The 19,190-nt window shown below is 41.6% G+C and overlaps 1 protein-coding gene across 4 annotated transcripts in view; it reads right to left on the bottom strand.

Annotated features, from left to right (window-relative positions):
* The window catches only part of JHY (junctional cadherin complex regulator), a 55,886-nt gene that overhangs the window by 25,506 nt on the left and 11,190 nt on the right, over positions 1-19,190 (bottom strand). For all 4 annotated transcript variants that reach the window (XM_004750092.3, XM_004750094.3, XM_004750090.3 and 1 more), the window contains exon 3: positions 14,248-14,767. In XM_004750092.3, the coding sequence (XP_004750149.1) occupies positions 14,248-14,767 (520 nt within the window). The remainder of the gene's footprint in view (positions 1-14,247; positions 14,768-19,190) is intronic.

Consider the following 19,190-nt stretch of genomic DNA (forward strand, 5'->3'; position numbering starts at 1 on the left):
TGACCTGAGCCAAAGGCAGATGCTTAACTAACTGAGCCACCCAGGCACCCCCAGAATCCGTCATGTTTGTGTTCAGATTCTCCTGCTGTTTCTTACTTTTACTTTGCGTTTATTCAGACTGCTATTCAATCGGGAGAGAGGGGGAGATATTTGTTAAATATTAATAAGCCAGTGTCTGCCAGTAAAGATAACCTCATTCCTCACTGCTCGATGCAGGTTCTGTGGCCACAAACAATACCTGTCATTGTTGCTGCACTCGAATGCAGAGATATGGCAAACAGATGATATGGAAGTTTAGATACTTATAGGTTGATCTGAAAATGGGAAAAAATGAAAATTGAGACTTCTTCATGCTTGAAGATCATAGCAAAGACAAGGGCAAAACGTGCTATTGGATCATGGGATTTTCCTGATTTCAAATAGGAGTACTCCAGAGGCCTGGGTGACTCAGCTGGTTACGCATCTGGCTTTGGCTCAGGTCATGATGCCAGGATCCTGGGATTGAGCCCTGTGTCAAGGAGCCTGCTTCTCCCTCTGCCTACCTGTCCCCCTGCTTCTGCTCTCTCTCTGACAAATAAATAAAATCTTTTAAAAAATTAAATAGGAGCACACAATAGATTTTGAAAGATTACCTACTCTGCAAAAGGAAAACTTTCCAACACCATGAAACGGTGTAACCTGCTATGCAACAGAGAGTTTAAGAATATAAATGCTGCCACCGCAGGTGAGGAACTGTGTGTCATGATGCCATCTCTCAGTCCATCTCTTGGTACTGGTTTAAGAAACATGAGGGGACTATAAAAGTATTAGGTTTCATAACGTTGGCCCTGTTATTGCAAAGGACTCTATCCCTTACTGCCATGATGTTAAAAGGAAACACCACTCAATTACAAGTAAAATCATCTCTTTCCTGCACAAGAAATGAAGGCCAAGAGAGTTTGGGCGGGGTGTGTGTGTGGAATCTAAATAGGCTGCCTAAGTGGGAGAAGAAATAATCCTTTTTCAAACCTCAAACAGGTGATGTCTTGGACAAAAATGTTATCTGGAGCTTGGGAGAAAAAATTGGGTTGAATCATAGACCCACCGCTAGGATGCTTGATTTCTCTGGCTTTTGTAAAGGGGACTTGGTTTAGTTAATTCAGTCTGCCACTGGTGATTCCAATTGTTTGACTGCCCGGGATCGATCCCTTAGACATAGCTCTGGCAAAAAGTTTCCAAATTACAAATACGATGTCCTATGCTTTCTTTCCCCAGAGAGTGTAGGATGTGTGATATTTTCCATCCACGGGCTGTTTGGGTGGAACTCGGTGTCAGAATCACCCCAGTGAGAGTCTCAGGGCAAGTAAAGCATACTTCTACATTATCTCTTTGAAAGTGGAATGGGACACAACCTCTGCCAGCTATTTTTTTTTTTTTTGTGAACCATTCTATTAATACCAATCAAATCGAGAAAATGATCAAATGAAATTGCATTTTGAGCATCATAAGCTGTGTAATGTCTATTCTGTTAAATTGGGGCCTATAATTGCTTCTCTACTGAAAAGATACAACAAAGACAGCAATCATGGCATGTCATTATCCCAGACTAGAAAACCGGCCTTTGCTGGGAGGACTTCAAAGGCTTGTGGTTCTCGAATTGCATTTGGCTGCTATTGATGAAACGCGGGCAATCCTGATTAGGTGTTTACACTGAGGTAAGGCGCAGAGCAGAGAGCCTGAGTGCCTGGGTCTAGAGCCATTAAAAAATTGTACATTATGTTCCTTGCTTTGAAGTGAGGGTTTGTAGGAAGGAAAGCAACTCAGATTGAGTACAGCTGAGCTAGATTGGGCGGCTACTTCTCTCTCAAAGAAACTCATCAGGTTCTTACAGAATGGGCACCACACAAAAAAGTTGAGGCTTTACACTGAGAGCTGTATGTGAATTAGTGTCTCTGCACAGACACACACTGAAACATGTCTAGAAAGCATATTATCCTTAAGTTCTGCAATCATGGCAAGTTTTGCTCCTTTATTCCTTGATATTGTTTATTGTTTATTTTTTATTATCACGGACGTTGTGCAGAGCCCCTCAGTTAACATATCTGTTTCCTTGTTATTCTCTGGTATTAACAACTAGCACATAGCCAAATTAAAATAGGCCAGAGTGTCTGATTTTTTTTCTTAAATGTATTATTTGCTTACTGTCACTCCAACACATCTGTTACTTAATCCCTCTCTTCGGGACCTGAGCACTGGATTCAGCGAGCATTGGTTCACTTGGCTAACGAGTGATCTGCTGTATTAGTTCTGTTCTATTTCTGAGACATTGTGCTCTGTGGCAGTCCAAGCCGACTAACATCTCTCTCTTGACACATGGCCAGCGGGAGAGGCGGAGGCATGGCGGCACCAAGAGCCCGCCATTGTCAGGCTCTAACACGGATATTTTGTACAGCTGTTTGAATTATCTGGGGATTTATATTCATGATTCAGCCATTAAGAGACAAAACACAGTTGTTAATACCATCAGAGAATTACCATTTGGCTCTGCTGTTGGTCACTTTCTCCATTCGTGCAGAACCCTTCATAACGCATTTCACAACGTATTTCACGCGCAGACGCTCCATCAGAATGTGATGACATGGAAACCACTGGAGATACTACTTTTTTGCATTCATTTTCTACATAAGGTCCTGCCACTTTTAAAACCCCCAAACTAATTATGCCAGCCACTGCTTGCAGTCCCTTCAGTGCTTCCCCCTTGCCCTTAATCTTTAAAGGTTTAAGGTCCTTCATTCTGTACTTCTTGTTCTTTTCACATTGTACTTTCTTAACTCTGTGGTTGGGTCATAGGCACCCTTGTTTCCAGGGTTTGTGCACAGGCCATCTTTGCTGGGAAACACCTCTTCACCTCACTTATTCTGACCAATCCCATTCACTGCTGCTGTTCCAGCCTGGGCTGAAATAGAATTTCATCCAGGAAGCCTTCCTTGACTCCTCAGAGATTACAACAAAGGTACCTGAGCTCATGGCTTTGGCATTTTGTACTTTCCTTTTTGTAACAAGTGTTGGCTTGGTAATGGGGTTTGTTTCCCCTCCAGACTGTAGGTCTCAGTTTTGGTGGGCTAGTCACATGAGCCTGGCACATACATGCTCCGTAAGTATCATTGAATGAAAGGTCTACCTACATGGAGCACTGAATTCTCCATTTACATCAGAATACATAGAATCTACTTGTTTATCTGGCTAGACTTATGGTTTATAATAAAGTCAGGTAGCCATCTGTCAACAAAATAATGTGGAAAGCAGGCCTTACCTTTCCCTTTCCCTTGCTCACTCTGCCCAGGACCACTGGGCCATCACCGTTCTCATGTGCTGTTACCTCTTTGAGGAACATTCTTTCCTCAAATATTTGCTTGATACGCTCTCACCTCCTTCATGACCTCCTTAAAACTGTAATTTCCCCCCACAACCAATTCCCTATTTCTCTGCTCTCTTTCTCTCCCTAGCACTTCCATCACCTACAAATACATGATTTATCTATTTTTGTCTATTGTCCATCTCCTCCTACTAGAAAGTTAGCCCCATGAGGGTTGGGATTTTTGGTTTTTGTTCAGTATTACATTCTAAGTACCTAAGACAATGCCTGGTACCTAGTAAGGTCTTACTAAATACATGTAAATGAATGAAGCAATGAACTATTTTCAAGAATATGAAAGAGATTTTTAGGAATATCTTGTGTTTGATTAACCAAGTAACCCGAACTCTACATGACACGACTAGGGATATGTAAGCATGGCCTCTGGATGGCCACAGAATTCAAATTACTCTATTACTAAAATCTTTCAGTGATTCCACGGCATGTAGAGGAAAGGCATAACTCCTTAGCACAGCGGTTCTAAAACTTGAGCATGCATGAGAATCACTTGGAGGGCTTATTAAAGCAGATTGCTGGGCCTCACCCCAGAGTTTCTGACTCAAGAGGTCTGGGATGGGGCCCAAGAATTTGCCCTTCTAACAATTTCCCAGGGGAGGATGATGCCACTGGGTTCCAGGGACCGTATTCTGAGAGCCCCTACTTTATAATGACATACAAGGGCCTGCATGTAAGGCACCTGACAGTTTCTCTAGTCTAAATACCCACACTCCCATCCTCACAATCTAGATATGTACAACACAAAAGTATTCGTCTTCTCAACTCATTGGATTCAGTAATCCTCTCCAGTCCTTACTTTAAGATCTCCCAACTGATACCCACAGGTGAGGCTCATGACTCCCCACTCCTCTCTAGGATGTCTTGGGATTTCTGTCCATCAGTTGGGTTGTATGCTTACCAAGAAGATTTTACAATTGTTCACAAACCTGTTTATGTTTATTGTCTGTTTAGTTAAAATTATAACATGTATATAAAGGTTAGATAATTTAGAGAAATCAAAGTGTGAATAGAGAGTTGTTATTTTCATGGAAATAAAGTAATTTAGAATGGCTCAATAAAGCAAAAGGCAAGAGAATGACTCTGGGGGGTGGGCCATGGAAAACTGAAAAGGTTAGGGAAATAGTTATTTTAAAAAAATCATGGGGCTCCTGGGTGGCTCAGTGGGTTAAGCCTCTGCCTTCGGCTTAGGTCATGATCCCAGGATCCTGGGATCAAGCCCTGCATCGGGCTCTCTGCCTACTTACCTCCTCCCCCTCTGCCTGCCTCTCTGTCTACTTGTTATCTCTGTCTGTCTGTCAAATAAATAAATAAATAAAAATCAAAGAAAGCTATATTCTATGTTCTTTCTTTAAAAAGGAATGCCTTTTAAAGATTTACTTATTTATTGTAGAGAGAGAGCTCACTTGAGCAGGGGGAGGGGCTCAGGGAGAGAGAGAGGGAGAATCCCAAGTCGACTCGGCACTGAGCAAGGAGCCCAATGCGGGGCTCAGTCCCAGGACCCTGAGATCATGACCTAGGCTGAGATCAAGAGTTGGACCCTTAATCGACTGAGCCACCCGGGCCGCCTTGTACTGACTCCCAATATGTCTGCTTCCCACGAGGGCAGGAGATGCTAAACAGCAGATACACTGACAGCAGCAAAAACGACTGCAGATCCCTAGCAGTCTGGGGCATTCAGGGAAGAAGCAGAGCATCCTTCTTCCCATTGCCACAGCCAGGGACATTACCACAGAGCCAAGTGCCACGGCCCCAGCTAAGCTAGCACCAGCATGTCAGGCCCTCCAGCACGTTGGGTGAAAGCTGACCTGGGAAATGATGGCTTAGGTTAAGGTTCTGGTTTCTGAAAGGGCAGGCTTTAGTTAACGAGGAAAGTTTCCTTTTCATGGGTCCCTCGTTAGTAATGTTGACTGAATGGAGTGACACTCCATAGATCACACAATTCGTAGCTAAACCAAGTGCTGATCAGCGCACACAGACAGATGCCTGAGGAAATGCGTTATGCTGGGAAAAAACCATGAAGTTCAATTTGAATTATGCTGTCCTAAGTAAGTGCTCTTGTCATGGTCACACAGGGCAAAGGAAAAAAAAAAAAACCCAATCAATGAAGATACAGAGCACTTACTCTATAGAAGAATAATTTTTATGAGTATGATAAAGGTGAGACTCAAAAATACTACCCAGGGGTGCCTTGATGGCTCAGTGGGTTAAGTGTCCACCTTCAGCTCAGGTCATGATTTCAGGGTCCTGGGATTGAGCCCCCATTGGGCTCTCTGCTCAGCAGGGAGCCTGCCTCCCCCGGTCTCTCTCTGCCTGCCTCTCTGCCTACTTGAGATCTCTCTCTGTCAAATAAAGAAATAAAATATTTAAAAACAAATACCACCCAAACCAGAAGAATTCTAAACAACAACAAAAAAATTCCATTTCTAAACAAATTAGAAAAAGATGATCATCATTGAAATAAAGGTACAGCTTAATTTTATAGACCACCAAAAGTTTTACTAAATCTAAAACTACAGAAAACGAGAGCAGTGGGTGGCTCCGTCATCTCAAGAGGGAGGGTAAGGTTTTCCCAAACAAACAAGACAAGGAAGAGTGGCCCATCAGCATGACCAGAAATGCAGGGGAGACGCTGGGCTCTGGGAGCTGTGAGTTCCCAGAGGATGCTGGGAGTGGTAGGGAGGCCGGGCGGGGGGCGGCGATGACAAAGGAAATGGCTGAAGCAGGAGAAGGGGCTAGGGCGCGGAGAGCCTTGTGTACCACTCTGAGAGTTTGACTCTGACCCACAAGTGTAACGTGTGTTTTCTGAGTTCTCTGAGAGTCCTACCATAGATTGGGCTACTAGGGCATTGAAATGCTACCCTTTTAGGTACAATTTTTTAATTCTACCTGAAGTGCTATCCCTTTTACTTTGAGGCACTCTGACCTGAAAAAAGGAAAAAAAAAAAAATCCATAAGGTCCTACTCTGAGTGGTTCCTTTCCCTTCCCATAGGAAAAGAAAGCTATAGCTTGAGAATGTCCAGTGTTGACAGTAGCTTCCCTACACCGTCTGCCACATGTCAGGAGCTTTGTATAATTTTTTCTAGTAGGCCTCCAAGGCAGGAATTGACCCCATATATTAGATAAGGAGTATCAGTCTTAAAGAGTCTCTTGCTCAAATATCTAGGAAGTGCTACCACGTAGTTCGCTGAAGAGCCAGGATATAACCTGTGATTGTGACTTTTGAATTAGTGTTTTGTTTTGGTTTTATTTTTTTCTCCTGTAACATTGTGCTGTCCCTAGGGGAGAGGGCTGCTGCCACAGGGGCCATAGACCAAACCTGTCCCCCAGAGCTTCCACAGTTTTCTCTTCTTTGTATGTTCACATCTCAACTTGAATGACATCTCCTCAGAGAGTCCTACCCAAACATCCCAGTCACATTCCCCTTCATCATTTTATTAAGTCAAGTTATTCAGTATCCTTTGAGGTATTTATTGGCACTGGAAATTATTTTGTTCCACATTTCTTGCCTCTGTCACATGACTGGAACATAAGCTCCTTGAAGCTCAGGGCTGTAGGTCTTGTTCTCTGGTAGCTACCTAGCACTGAACCCCAAGCACATAGTTGGTGCTTAATAAAGGTCTGTTGGCTGCCTGATCCGCTGTCCCAGCAAGAGCCACGAATGTATGTCGATCTTAATATGGGTAGTGGATTTCTTTCTTTTGTACTATATATTTTTTTCAAGATTTTATTTATTTGACAGAGAGAGATGGTAAGAGAGGGAATACAAGCAGGCTTCCCTCTGAGCAAAGAGCCCAGCCTGATGCCAGCACCCCGGGCTCATGACCTAAGCCAAAGGCAGACACTTAACGACTGAGCCACCCAGGAGCCCCAAAATGGGTAGTGGTTTCTTTTTTCTTTCTTTCTTTCTTTTTTTTTTTTTTGAAGATTTTATTTATTTATTTGACAAACAGAGATCACAAGTAGGCAGAGAGGCAGGCAGAGAGAGAGGAGGAAGCAGGCTCCCCGTCGGGCAGAGAGCCTGATACGGGGCCTGATCCCAGGATCCTGAGTTCATGACTTGAGCCGAAGGCAGAGGCTTAACCCACTGAGCCACCCAGGCGGCCCTGGGTAGTGGATTCTTGATAGCGCTTCATTTTGTCTGGAAGACTATAGGGGACCGAGTTACCTTGCTATATTTGTTTTCATAAAGTATCTGTAATTTCCAAGAGAAGAATAACAGGTCTAAAGCACCCTTCATTGGTCTTCAAAGTCACATTGGAATCAAGATAGAAAGGTAGCTCCTTTTTCAAGACATAGATGTCTTTTAATGGTAGCTCAGAAATGGACTCAAATTCTAACTAATGAGTTTCAGACAAACCCTGAACAACTCATGAATAAAAAAAAAAAAAAAAAGAAGGTCCTGAATGTTCAGCAGCAAAGTCACTGGCTGACGGTGATACTCAGGCGCCCTCTAGTGTGTTTTGGGTTTTATATCAGTAGGAACGGGCCTGCTTTCACACGTCCAGTGATACAGAGCGCCTGGATTCCAAGGTGATTTTCCCAGGGCGTTCTAATGTACGATCAACAGATGAAAAATGCACATGGTACAGATGAAAAATGGCAAAAATAATTGTGGGGCAGTTTAATTTAGAAACGGATGGTTCTTCTCTGAGCCATTATTTACTAGCAAAGAAGGCAATTTAGGTGACCCTGAGGGGTCAGTGGGCGTGAAGTTACAAGAGTTACTACAAAATGTTGTGTCTTGTGAATCCATAGGCATGGTTCAAAAATAAGAGCTATAGGGCACCTGCGCGGCTCAGTCGTTAAGCGTCTGCCACTGGCTCAGGTCCTGAGTCCAGGGTCCTGAGATGGAGCCCTGCATCGGGCTCCCTAGTGCGGGGCGGGGGTGGGACGGCTTCTCCCTCTCCCACTCCTCCTGCTTGTATTGTCTCCCCCCCAACCCCCGTCAAGTAAATAAATAAAACCACTAAAAAAATAAGAGCTATAAAAGGGTATCAAATGGAAGGCTGTGCTCTTATCTCTGTCCACCCTTCACAGTCACCAGCATATTCTTCCAGCTTTTTAGGCATACCTAATGAAACCCAGAGCTTTATCCTTCCTCAATTTGTACACTGTGAGCACTGTTCTGTACCTTTGATTTTTCCCTTAATAATAAAAAACTCTGGTAAGTTGTCCGAAACCGTTCATGGAGAACATCCTCAATAGTATTATTTTTTTTTAACAGCTACAATGTACTTTATTCTATGGATGTACTATAATTTCAGTATTACCCACATGACAGATATCTGGGTGGTTTCCAATCTTTCTCTGAAAAAAGGATGAAATGAATAATCTTGTACAGGAGTTATTTCAAAACTGCCCATACATAACTAGGAAAAATTCCTAGGAATGTGATGTATTGGGTCAAGTAAAAATACTCTTTGCTAACAATTATATAGTGTTGGCTATAAGGCAGGCATTGATCTAACCACACTACATATATTAACCTACGTATTTAACCTTCTTAACAATCCTGTGAGGAAGGTACTGTTATATATATATACATATATATATATGTATATATATATTATATATATTTATGTATATGTATATATATACATATATATATGTGTGTATATATATATATATATATATATATTTTTTTTTTTTTAAAGAATGAGGAAACTGAAGCACATAGGGGCTAAGCAACCTGCCCAAGGTCAGAGAGCAGGTGGCAGTGCCAACCACCTTGGCTCTGAAGTCTGTTCTCTTCCATTATGTTTTACTTTTTCAAGAAGTATATGTATTTGTATTTTAAGGGGATATTAACAAATTATCCTCCACACCAGTTATACCAATTTCTTATCTTACCACCCTGATGTTGTACTTTTTTGCCTACAGCTTCATCAAACATTTTGGAATTTTGTTGGTTTAATTATAGGTGAAAAATAAAATCCCAATGTACTATAGACTTATATTTAGCTTCTAATGGCTGAGGTTGGGTATCTTTTCATGCATTTCATAGATATATGACTTAACTTTTCTAGTAAATTTTCTATTGACCTTTGGTCTTTCTGTATTTTTGTATTGGGATTTTTTAGTCTTGATTTCTAGAAGCTCTTTATATATTAGCAATAGTAGAGTTTCATCTGTGATACGAATTAGAAATATTTTTGTTCTTTGTATTTTGACTCTCATGCTTTTTCCTATAGAAGTATTTTTATTTATGTAGTCAAATTTATCAATCTTTTGTAGATTTTGGATTTTCAACCATTTTGAGGTTATGGGAGAATGTGCTTCTTTTTTTTTTCCTCTAGTATTTTTGTGGTTTAATTTTTTTAAATTAAATATTTGGTCATTTGGAATTTATCTTGTTGTATGATATGAGTTACGGATCTGACTTCATTTTCTCCCAGATGGCTACCCAGTTGTTTTATTGAACAATGCACCATTTCCTCAATACTGCCTCAATACTGCCTTATCCAATCATAGTATCATCTTCTATATTCTCATATATAGTTTTGTTCTGTTTCTGCAGTTTCTACTCTGTTGTTCCATTTTTCTGTCTATATATGCATCAAATATTATCCTAGTATTTAATTATTGAGGATTTAAAATTCACTCTCTGGTAGTGCTAGATGCTCTCATGATTCTTAATGTCCAGAGCTTTCTTTATTATCCCTGTTTTTATTTTTCATCTGAACTTAATCAGCTTTTTGAGTTCTATTTAACAAAAAAACAACTGTTGACATTTTGGGGGGATGTCATAAGCTTCTTAGATGTACTTTCAGTTCTTCCCAAAGACAATACACACCTTAAGGCCATGTGTAGTTTAACTGGACCTAAATGCTTGTGACAAAATGATGTATTAAAAAGCTGCTTTTCTTCACTGTATAACGGTAACAGACATTTAGTCATTCATTTGGGACAGATGTCATTTATCCTTTCAGTATTTCTGGTTGTAAGACATTGCTCATCTCTTTCAAAGAAGTTAGGAGAAAAAAGCTTTTCAAACATGAAAGCTTTCCAGATAGATGCTGCTTAATCTAAAACCATATCCTCCAAACCTGCCACCTCCAATTCTACCTCCTGCTCACAAATCAGCAGAATAATCCTACCATCCCTTGAAAACCTCAGTGCTCTATGACTACTGACTTATACAACTATGACTTCCGGTTTCTGGAAAACCCTGTATGTGTTTTATGTGCAGTTCATGGACCAGCAGCCTTGACATCACCTGGGCACTTGTTAGAAATCCACATGCCTAAGTCTCACCCCAGACCTACTGGATTAAAATCTGTATGTTAACAAGATTCTGGGTGGTTCATAAATGCCTTACAGTTTGAGGGGAAAAAGAGATCAGTGGTTCTCAGTGGCATCAGAACAGCAGAAGTGGCATCACCCAGAACCATGTAGGAAATTAAAATTCTTGGGTCCCACCCTGTACCTACTGAATCAGAAGCCCCTAAGTTAGGTCCAGCAGTCTGTTTTAACAAGCCCTCCAGTTGATTCTGATTCAACTAATGTTTGAGAATGCCTGATGTAAAGCAATGGTTCTCAACCTTGGCTAAGCATTAGAATCACTTGGGGAGCTTTGAAAAAAATCCCCATGCTGACAGTGCACCCCAGATTAATTAAATCAGAAATTCAGGGCTTCGGCAGGCCAAAGAATTCATATTCTTTTAATTTTCCAGATGATTCCATCGTGAAGCCAAGGATGAGATCCACTGCTCTAGTCTGGAAAAGAGCATCTCAAACCTGGCTACACGTTAGAATCACTTGAAGGTCTTTGAAACAAAAATACTGGCGCTCAGGGTCTTATCCAAAGATGTCCGTTGGTCGACGTGAAGCCTAGAATCATTTTTTAAAATTAGTTTCTCAGGTGAATCTAATATCCAGTCAGGTTTTCAAACCACTGCTCTAGCAAATTTTCCTTTCACATAAAATTTGTACTAAAGAGAGTAAGTCTGGGGGTGATTTAAGAGGTCCATTTTTCATTCCCCGTCTGTTTACTGAGACCTTACAGTATGTTAGGCTAGTTACCAGGAAGATTGAAAATAGGTACAAATCAATCAAGTTCTTGCCCATAAGGAAACCTATAATCTGTAGGGACAGAGAGACCTGCACATATGTCATATGTAAATAATGACTCGAAAGGAACATATTGTTCAATGCTATTGACTATAACTCAATAAAAACAGTTACACATATCCTATCACTGTTCAGTCAAACTAATTTCTGTCCTTTTTAAAAGAAGAGGAGTAAGAGGAAGGAAATGTATGTTGGAAAATGGTGAAGAAACAATTTTGAATATAATTAGCAATCGGCCCTCGGACATTTGAACCTGGAGAAAGTGGTGGTCAAGGTCAACGGCCACTTCGAAGACTAATTTATGAGCTTAAAGATTGAGCAAGCTCGGGGCGCCTGGGTGGCTCAGTGGGTTAAGCCGCTGCCTTCGGCTCAGGTAGGATCTCAGGGTCCTGGGATCAAGTCCCGCATCGGGCTCTCTGCTCAGCAGGGAGCCTGCTTTCTTCTCTCTCTCTCTGCCTGCCTCTCAGTGTACTTGTAATTTCTCTCTGTCAAATAAATAAATAAAATATTAAAAAAAAAAAAAAAAAGATTGAGCAAGCTAAAAATGCTTTAAAGTTTTCTCACTCCCTAACAGGAAGTTGTGCTATGGAATCACTGTAAGTCAGCTCACCCCAATATTGTTTGTAAATGAAGTTATAACTACTAAGAAAAATTAGCAATTAAGAAATCAGCAATTAAAGAGTTTATAATAAAGCTATTTTCACTTCTATTATAACTTTCTTTTGGCCTATTTGTCTCTCCTTCTAGACTGGCTTCTTTTGAGAACACATTTAAAAATAAATGAAAAATATTGTTCTAGTCTGAGAGAAATTACTGGTTATAAATACTTCTCACAGATAATGGACTGTGGAATTTATATTTTTAAAGGAGCAACCAAGCAAAATTCAAATTTTCATATATTTTATGAAAGGTACATTAACATCTAAAATTGGGACAGATTGTTGATAATTCTTTTGCATTCAGCCAACTCTTTTGAGAATTCAGCTGAATATACTATATCCATTCCTCTGTTTTATTATCAGTTATAAAGGCAAGGATGTTACCATAATCCTTTAAGACTATAAAGGGAGTTTCTGAATTAAGAGAAAACCACAAATGTTCATATACCTCCTTTTCATGTTCTATCAAAAAATACTTATAGGTTAGAATAGGTTAGAGCATTTTAAATAATACCAGTTTGAATTTGGAATAGGTCTAAGGGCATCCCCATGTAATGTAATAACCTTTCCTTCCTATTTGAAAATGACCTCACAGTAGGTAATGAATTTCAAGCTGATCTTCCCAAGAAGGATGGTGGATATACTGATCTAGCCATTCTTTTCTTTCTTTCTTTTCTTTTTTTTTTTTTTTTAATTTGACAGACAAATCACAAGTAGGCAGAGAGGCAGGCAGAGAGAGAGGGGTGGGGGAAGCAGACCCCTCGCTGAGCTGCGAGCCCGATGTGGGGCTCGATCCTAGGACCCTGGGATCATGACCTGAGCTGAAGGCAGAGCCTTTAACCCACTGAGCCACCCAGGCGCCCCTAGCCATTCTTTTCTTATGTCCATGGAGATGTCCACTAGGAGTTGGTCTGATAGGATCTGAGTGCCCAGCATATAGAGTTAAGGCTACTGACTGCAATAGATTTGAATCCATCATCCAGGATAGAATTCACTCTTGAAATGGTAAGATGAGAAAGGGAGGGCACTTCCTGTTCTGGTTTTATAGATGGAGAGACTAAAGTTTCATTCTATCTTTCGCATAGAATAAAGGATGGTGTAGTGATTATCAGTTGTGGTTGGAAAGATAGTAGAATCATCTGGATAATTAAAAAGAAAAACCAAGGGGCGCCTGGGTGGCTCAGTTGGTTAAGCATCTGCCTTTGGCTCAGATCATGATCTTGGGGTCCTGGGATCAAGCCCCACATTGGGCTCACTGCTTTGTGGGGAGTCTGCTTCTCCCTCTCCTTGTGCCCTACCCCTGACTCCTGCGTGCGTGCTCTCGTGCTTTATGTCTCTCTCTCTTGCATGAGTTCTCTCAAATAAATAAATCTTAAAAGCCCCCAAACCAAACCACCACATGCTATAGCCTGTGGCCATCCTATCACCGCCCAAAATGTATATAAAAATCGAAGTTGAGAATCACTTGTGTGCGTGTTGCCTTTATTAACATGAGTGTGTCATGTCACCTCCAACGTGTTGGGACATTTAATAGAGTTGAAAGCCAGTGGTTGTAGTAGAAAGAAAGGCAACCAACACAGCGAGTCAAACCTTCAGTCCTGATTTTATCTAATGGAGTATGCAATTAAAAAAAAAAAAATCCATGGTTCCCTGAGTGGAAATGTTTTGGATATATTAATTGAATTACAGCACCGTAAGCCATTGATGGCTTTGATTTTTGCTCTTAAGGATTAGTGGAATGAGGGGCGTCTGGGTGGCTCCGCCTGTTAAGCATCTGCCTTCCGCTCAGGTCATGATCCCAGGGCCCTGGGATCCACCAGCCCAGTGGGAACCCTGCTTCTCCCTCTCCTTCTGCCTACAACTCTGCCTACTTGCACTCTTGCTCTCTCTCTCTGTCAAATAAATTAAATCTTGAAAAAAACAAAACTGTGGAATAATTCCCCTGATTCTTCAAAGAGGAGCAAGGGATAGGGCATTTGTTTTACTCAGCCGCATGGTTAGAATGACGTCATCGTCTCAAAGGAAAGGATCTCCAGCCATTGCAAACAAAGGCACATTCCAGGCCAGTAGTGCTGGGAGGAGATTAATCAGTAGCACTTACATACCTGTTCCGGGAGATTGTCCCCCCTTTTTTTATTGTGAAGTTGAAGATAAGAATCTGTTTTAGGAGTAGGTAATCCCAAAGTCAGCTTGTTTTTCTCCACGAAATATTGTTTGGACTTCCTTCGCCGACGGCCACGTGATCCTGGCAGGAAAACCTCATGATGTGAACTTGAACTCTTCAAGTAACGAGAGAGGTTGCTGGATTTTTCCGCCAGGTCACTGTCGCTCAGCTCTGAAAATGGCTGGCTGCGGTGGGCGCCCCGATCATAGTTTGGGCTTAAAAATTCACTGCCGAGTAAGGAGGCAACACTCTGGGGGCTACTCTTGGGTTCACCTTTCTCCCCGGAGAGTTCCATCGACGTCTCCTTGGAAGGGTACAGGGGATCCGGAATCAGATTTTCGGAAGAGCTGTCTACAGACTCTGGCAATGTGTCCATAGTCAACAACTTCCTCTCCTCTTTCTTGCTCTTCCAGTTTGGGTCATATCGGAGGTCTGAATATTTGTCTTCTACTGGTTGTTGGCTGCCCAAAGCAGAAAGGAAATGTCAAGTCCTTAATTAAAACAAATTTGCATGTTATGTTTAATTATCTTAGTTGAATCTTTCTCCTATAATTTTCCTTTTACTACCTACGTATTGAAGACCTAACTGAGGCTCAATTTGGGTTTATGGAGTACACATAAGGGCAAAAAGGTTTTAATTATTCGTTCATTAAATTAGGGAATAAAAATGGGGGATATGTCTTTATGAATGCCTGAAAACCACTGAAAATCATATGCCAGTGAATCGCTGTGGTTCAAGTGGAGCTATGACTTATGCACACCTTGAACACTTCAACTAGCGAAGATAAACCTGATTTCTCATTTTGGCCAGTGACACATCCATTTGGGTGCTTATCTGGGAAGAAAATGCCGTTATTGCCTGGATGAATGTTTCCTCCATCTGCCCCTCCTGTGAGGGGAAGCAAGATTGATCTTAACTGAATTCCTACCTAGGTTCTTCCTTTAAAGGATTTTGCTTCTCATCTTGTCTTTGTAGATTTCCATGCATATGCTGAAGAACGAACCCCAATGTTTAGAATCAGACGGTGGCTCACAGAAAAGTTCTTAGTTTGTATTCTGTGGGTTTGTCACATGGATGCACACAAAACAGAACACAGGTCGGCTGTAGGACGGCCCTACTTCAGCAAAAGGTTAAACATATGGTCTCACCATAGGGATGCGGGCTAGTCCCTAATCAGGGCATATGATCCCAAGTAAAGTCTTCCCTTTTCCTCATGACGGTCTCAATTTGTAAAGCACCACCTGGTCTTAACCAAAAAAAGAAAAAAAAATGCTGGTAATATGGCATGTTTAATGGCCCCTTTCATCTTCAGAAGCTAAATGGGAGAGATTTTCCTTCCCTGAGTATAGTAGATGCAATCCTCTAATCAAAAAGAAAATGTAAATCACCTAGGCTTTTTATGCTACTTGATATTCCCGTTTACAGAGGACATAATTTTATTCTGGGTAAACAAGCGAATGGTGCCCCGGCTACTGATTTACTTCTCTTAATGTGGCCCTGGATGTCTTTTGATTTGAGGTAAAGCAAAAATTAGAGTGGGAAGACAAAACTCCTATGTCTTGCTAAACTGTCATTTTGAATTAAGATGGAGAACTTCTTGGGACACCTGGGTGGCTTGGTCAGTTAAGTGTCTGTTTTTGGCTCAGGTCATGATCCCAGAGTCCTTGGATGGAGTCCTATGTGGGGCTCCTTGCTCAGTGGGGAGCCTGCTTCTCCCTCTCCCTCTGCCGATCCCCATGCTTGTGTATGCTTTCTCTCTCTGACAAATAAATAAGTAAAATCTAAAAAAAAAAAAAAAAGGAAAGAAAGAAAGAAAAGATGGAGGACTTCTTGGAGTAGGCTGCTCTGCTTTCTCTACCAAGGGAAGAAAAATGATATTCTCTTCCATCAAAATGCCTGAATGGAGATGGTGCACATTTGTTGGGAAGTTGAATATCAAATTATGCAACTCACCCCATGTCCTAAGCATCATGGGTTACCTGCCTCTGGGTTTTTTGAGGAGGAGGTGTCTCCTGTGTGATGTCTTATGAACTCACACTGTTTTTTAGCCTTGTCTGGAGAGCCTTTGCTCTCTAGGTCTCATTGGGCATAGAGTGGGGACATGGAGAGGTCCAACAGGGCACAGTCTGGACTTGGGACTAGACAGACCTGGGCTCAAGTTCTGGGTCTGTCATTATCTGTGCATGAAATTATGCCATCTCTGAGCCAGTTTTTCTTGTCTGTAAGTAGCAATTATATTCTGGTTACTTCTCAGGATTGCATAAACATCAGAATGAGACAATGTATCTTAATGTTCTGTATTTGTGCTTATTTTGCCTTTCACTATGCTAACTTTGGCTCTTCACCTAGTTACAGTTCTGGGCAGCAGGGTCTGAGTCTTCCTCCTTCCCTAATCTCTACCTGAAGTACTCAAGCCTGTGCTCTGGACAGAGGAGTGAATGAGTATTTCTCAAATAACTGAGCCTCTAAAATTACTTGAGTCAACACAAATGTAGTATCAGATATCAATTTTTAAAAACCAATAGTAGTCAATTAGAATATACACATGCAGAAAAGCTTCTTGCAAATTAGTGAATGATTTTTGGGCCTATCATGTGATGATTTAAACATAAGCGTGATTGTTTAGGTGGGAAAGAACAGATTAAGGGGTACCTTGATTCCATCTTGGAGTAAGTAAAGATATGAATTTTTTTTTTAAAGATTTATTTATTTGACAGAGATCACAAGTAGGCAGAGAGGCAGGCAGAGAGAAATGGGGAAGCAGGCTCCCCGCTGAGCAGAGAGTCCGATGTGATGCGGGGTCTCCATCCCAGGACCCTGAGATCATGACCTGAGCCGAAGGCAAGAGGCTTAACCCACTGAGCCACCCAGGCACTTTTAAATGTGATGCTTTTAAAGAACAGATTCTGAATGGATAAAAGGAGGGTTGAGGAGAGCTTAGGGAGAAGCAGAGGTAAGATCCTGAAGGACTCTGTAAACTCTGTGAAGGAATTTGGCTTACCTATATTAACTTGAGAGTCTGGCTCTGAGCAAAAATAATTAGAGAGCAAAGATGTTAGTAAGATCTAAATACTTCTGGAGAGCCCAGGTGATGAGTTTTTGGAAGGGATTATCTACAGAGGCATTTTTGTTTGCTTGTTTTTTGTGAAGTTTTAGGATAGCTAGCCTTCTTTGCACTCTTAAAGCAGGGGTTGGTACTCTTTGAAAGTGAGTATCCAGGGGCGTTTGGGTGGCTCAGCTGCCTGACCTTCAGCTCAGGTCATAATCCCAGGGTCCTGGGATTGAGTTACCGTGTGAAAAGGTGCAATTCATTAACTTCTCTGTGCCTTAGCTTGCGCGTCAGTGAAATGGGATAACAGTACCTATCTCAGGGTGCCATTGAGAGGATTACGTGAATGAATACATACGAATGCTTACATATCCATGACACAGAGTAAGTACTCCGTGAGGGTTGGCTAGCTAGGACCACCTCTGCCCACGAGCTCCATGGCCAGTCCTTGCCCTGTGTTACATTCAGTCACCATGACACGACGCATGTTGTGTTGTGCATTGTGCTTCCTGTGGGTGGATCTCAAGGGATTGTTCTCTCCCTGGGGCTCAAGTTATTTCCAGGGCACGGAGCTGTGTTGTGATGCACTCAGAGGCACCTTTGTGGCTTGAAGGAACTAACTATCTTCAAAAATCCGATTTTCTTTACCATGCCTTAGGCACTTGTAGATGACCTGTTTGAACTATAGTTTAGGAAATGCGACTAAGAAATTTCAGCCACACGATGAAATATTTTAAGAACCTGCTGAGTGCTGATGGGAGAATTAAATGACTTTAGATCTTCAGAAAGAACTGTAATTTCTGGGGCACCTGGGTGGCTCGGTGGGTTAAGCCTCTGCCTTCAGCTCAGGTCATGGTCTCAGGGTCCTGGGATGGAGTCACGCATTGGGCTCTCTGCTCGACAGGGAGCCTGCTTCTCCTCTCTCCTTTCTCTCTCTCTGCCTGCCTCTCTGCCTACTTGTGATCTCTGTCTGTCAAATAAATAAATAAAATTAAAAAGAAAAAAAAAAGAAACGTAATTTCTGGTCTCAACATATTGCCATTCTTAAATGCCCCTAGAGGTATACTACACATTGCAGAAGCACTGGTGTCTTAAGTGGAACCCAAGCAATACAAAGGCTTTGGGAACATATCAGAAAAAAAAAAAAAAGATGAATTGCTTTGATTGAGAAGAATGTTTCTGAACCAAACGTGGGAAGAGAAACTCTAATAATGTGTCCAGAAGAAATCTGAATCTGAAAATGTGGCTTTTCTAAGAGCTTTAATTACACTGCCCCATTTACACTGCAATGACAGTCTCCAAGTATTCCCTCCGTCCCCTTTCTAGATGGAAACTCTATGTCGAAACAAATGTTTTGCAAAATCATGAGCACGGGAGGCTGTAATACTTCACAGAAACAAATCTAATGTTTGAAATAGAACATTGATACTGAAGAACCCCATTGTGCTGAGCTTGTGTGCTAAGAAGCTCAATTAGGTTTCGTGGTCCAGGTCAACACAGTGGAACAAAATGAGTATGAAGTGCTCCTTCATCAGTAATCATCTGCACACAAAACACACACTTCTCTTCCTCCCCATTTGATAGAAAGGTTACACAGACAATGCATGCACAACTCTTTTGTTGCTGTTCAGACAACAGATGCCGGGTCCCCTCTTCAGATGCCTAGGTGAGACCTGGATGCAGAGAGGAAGGGGAGGTGGTCTCGCACGCATACGCCATGATATTTGCAGGCTTTAATGGACCATATCTGAGTACTCACTGTACTCAAGTTCAAGCAAAATAAAATCAAATCTCCATTTAATGAAGAGCCTCATATTTAGTGTAGCATTCAATC

The sequence above is a fragment of the Mustela putorius genome, unplaced genomic scaffold (genome assembly GCF_011764305.1).
Source record: "Mustela putorius furo isolate JIRA1106 unplaced genomic scaffold, ASM1176430v1.1 tig00000460_pilon_pilon_pilon, whole genome shotgun sequence".
NCBI lineage: Eukaryota > Metazoa > Chordata > Mammalia > Carnivora > Mustelidae > Mustela > Mustela putorius.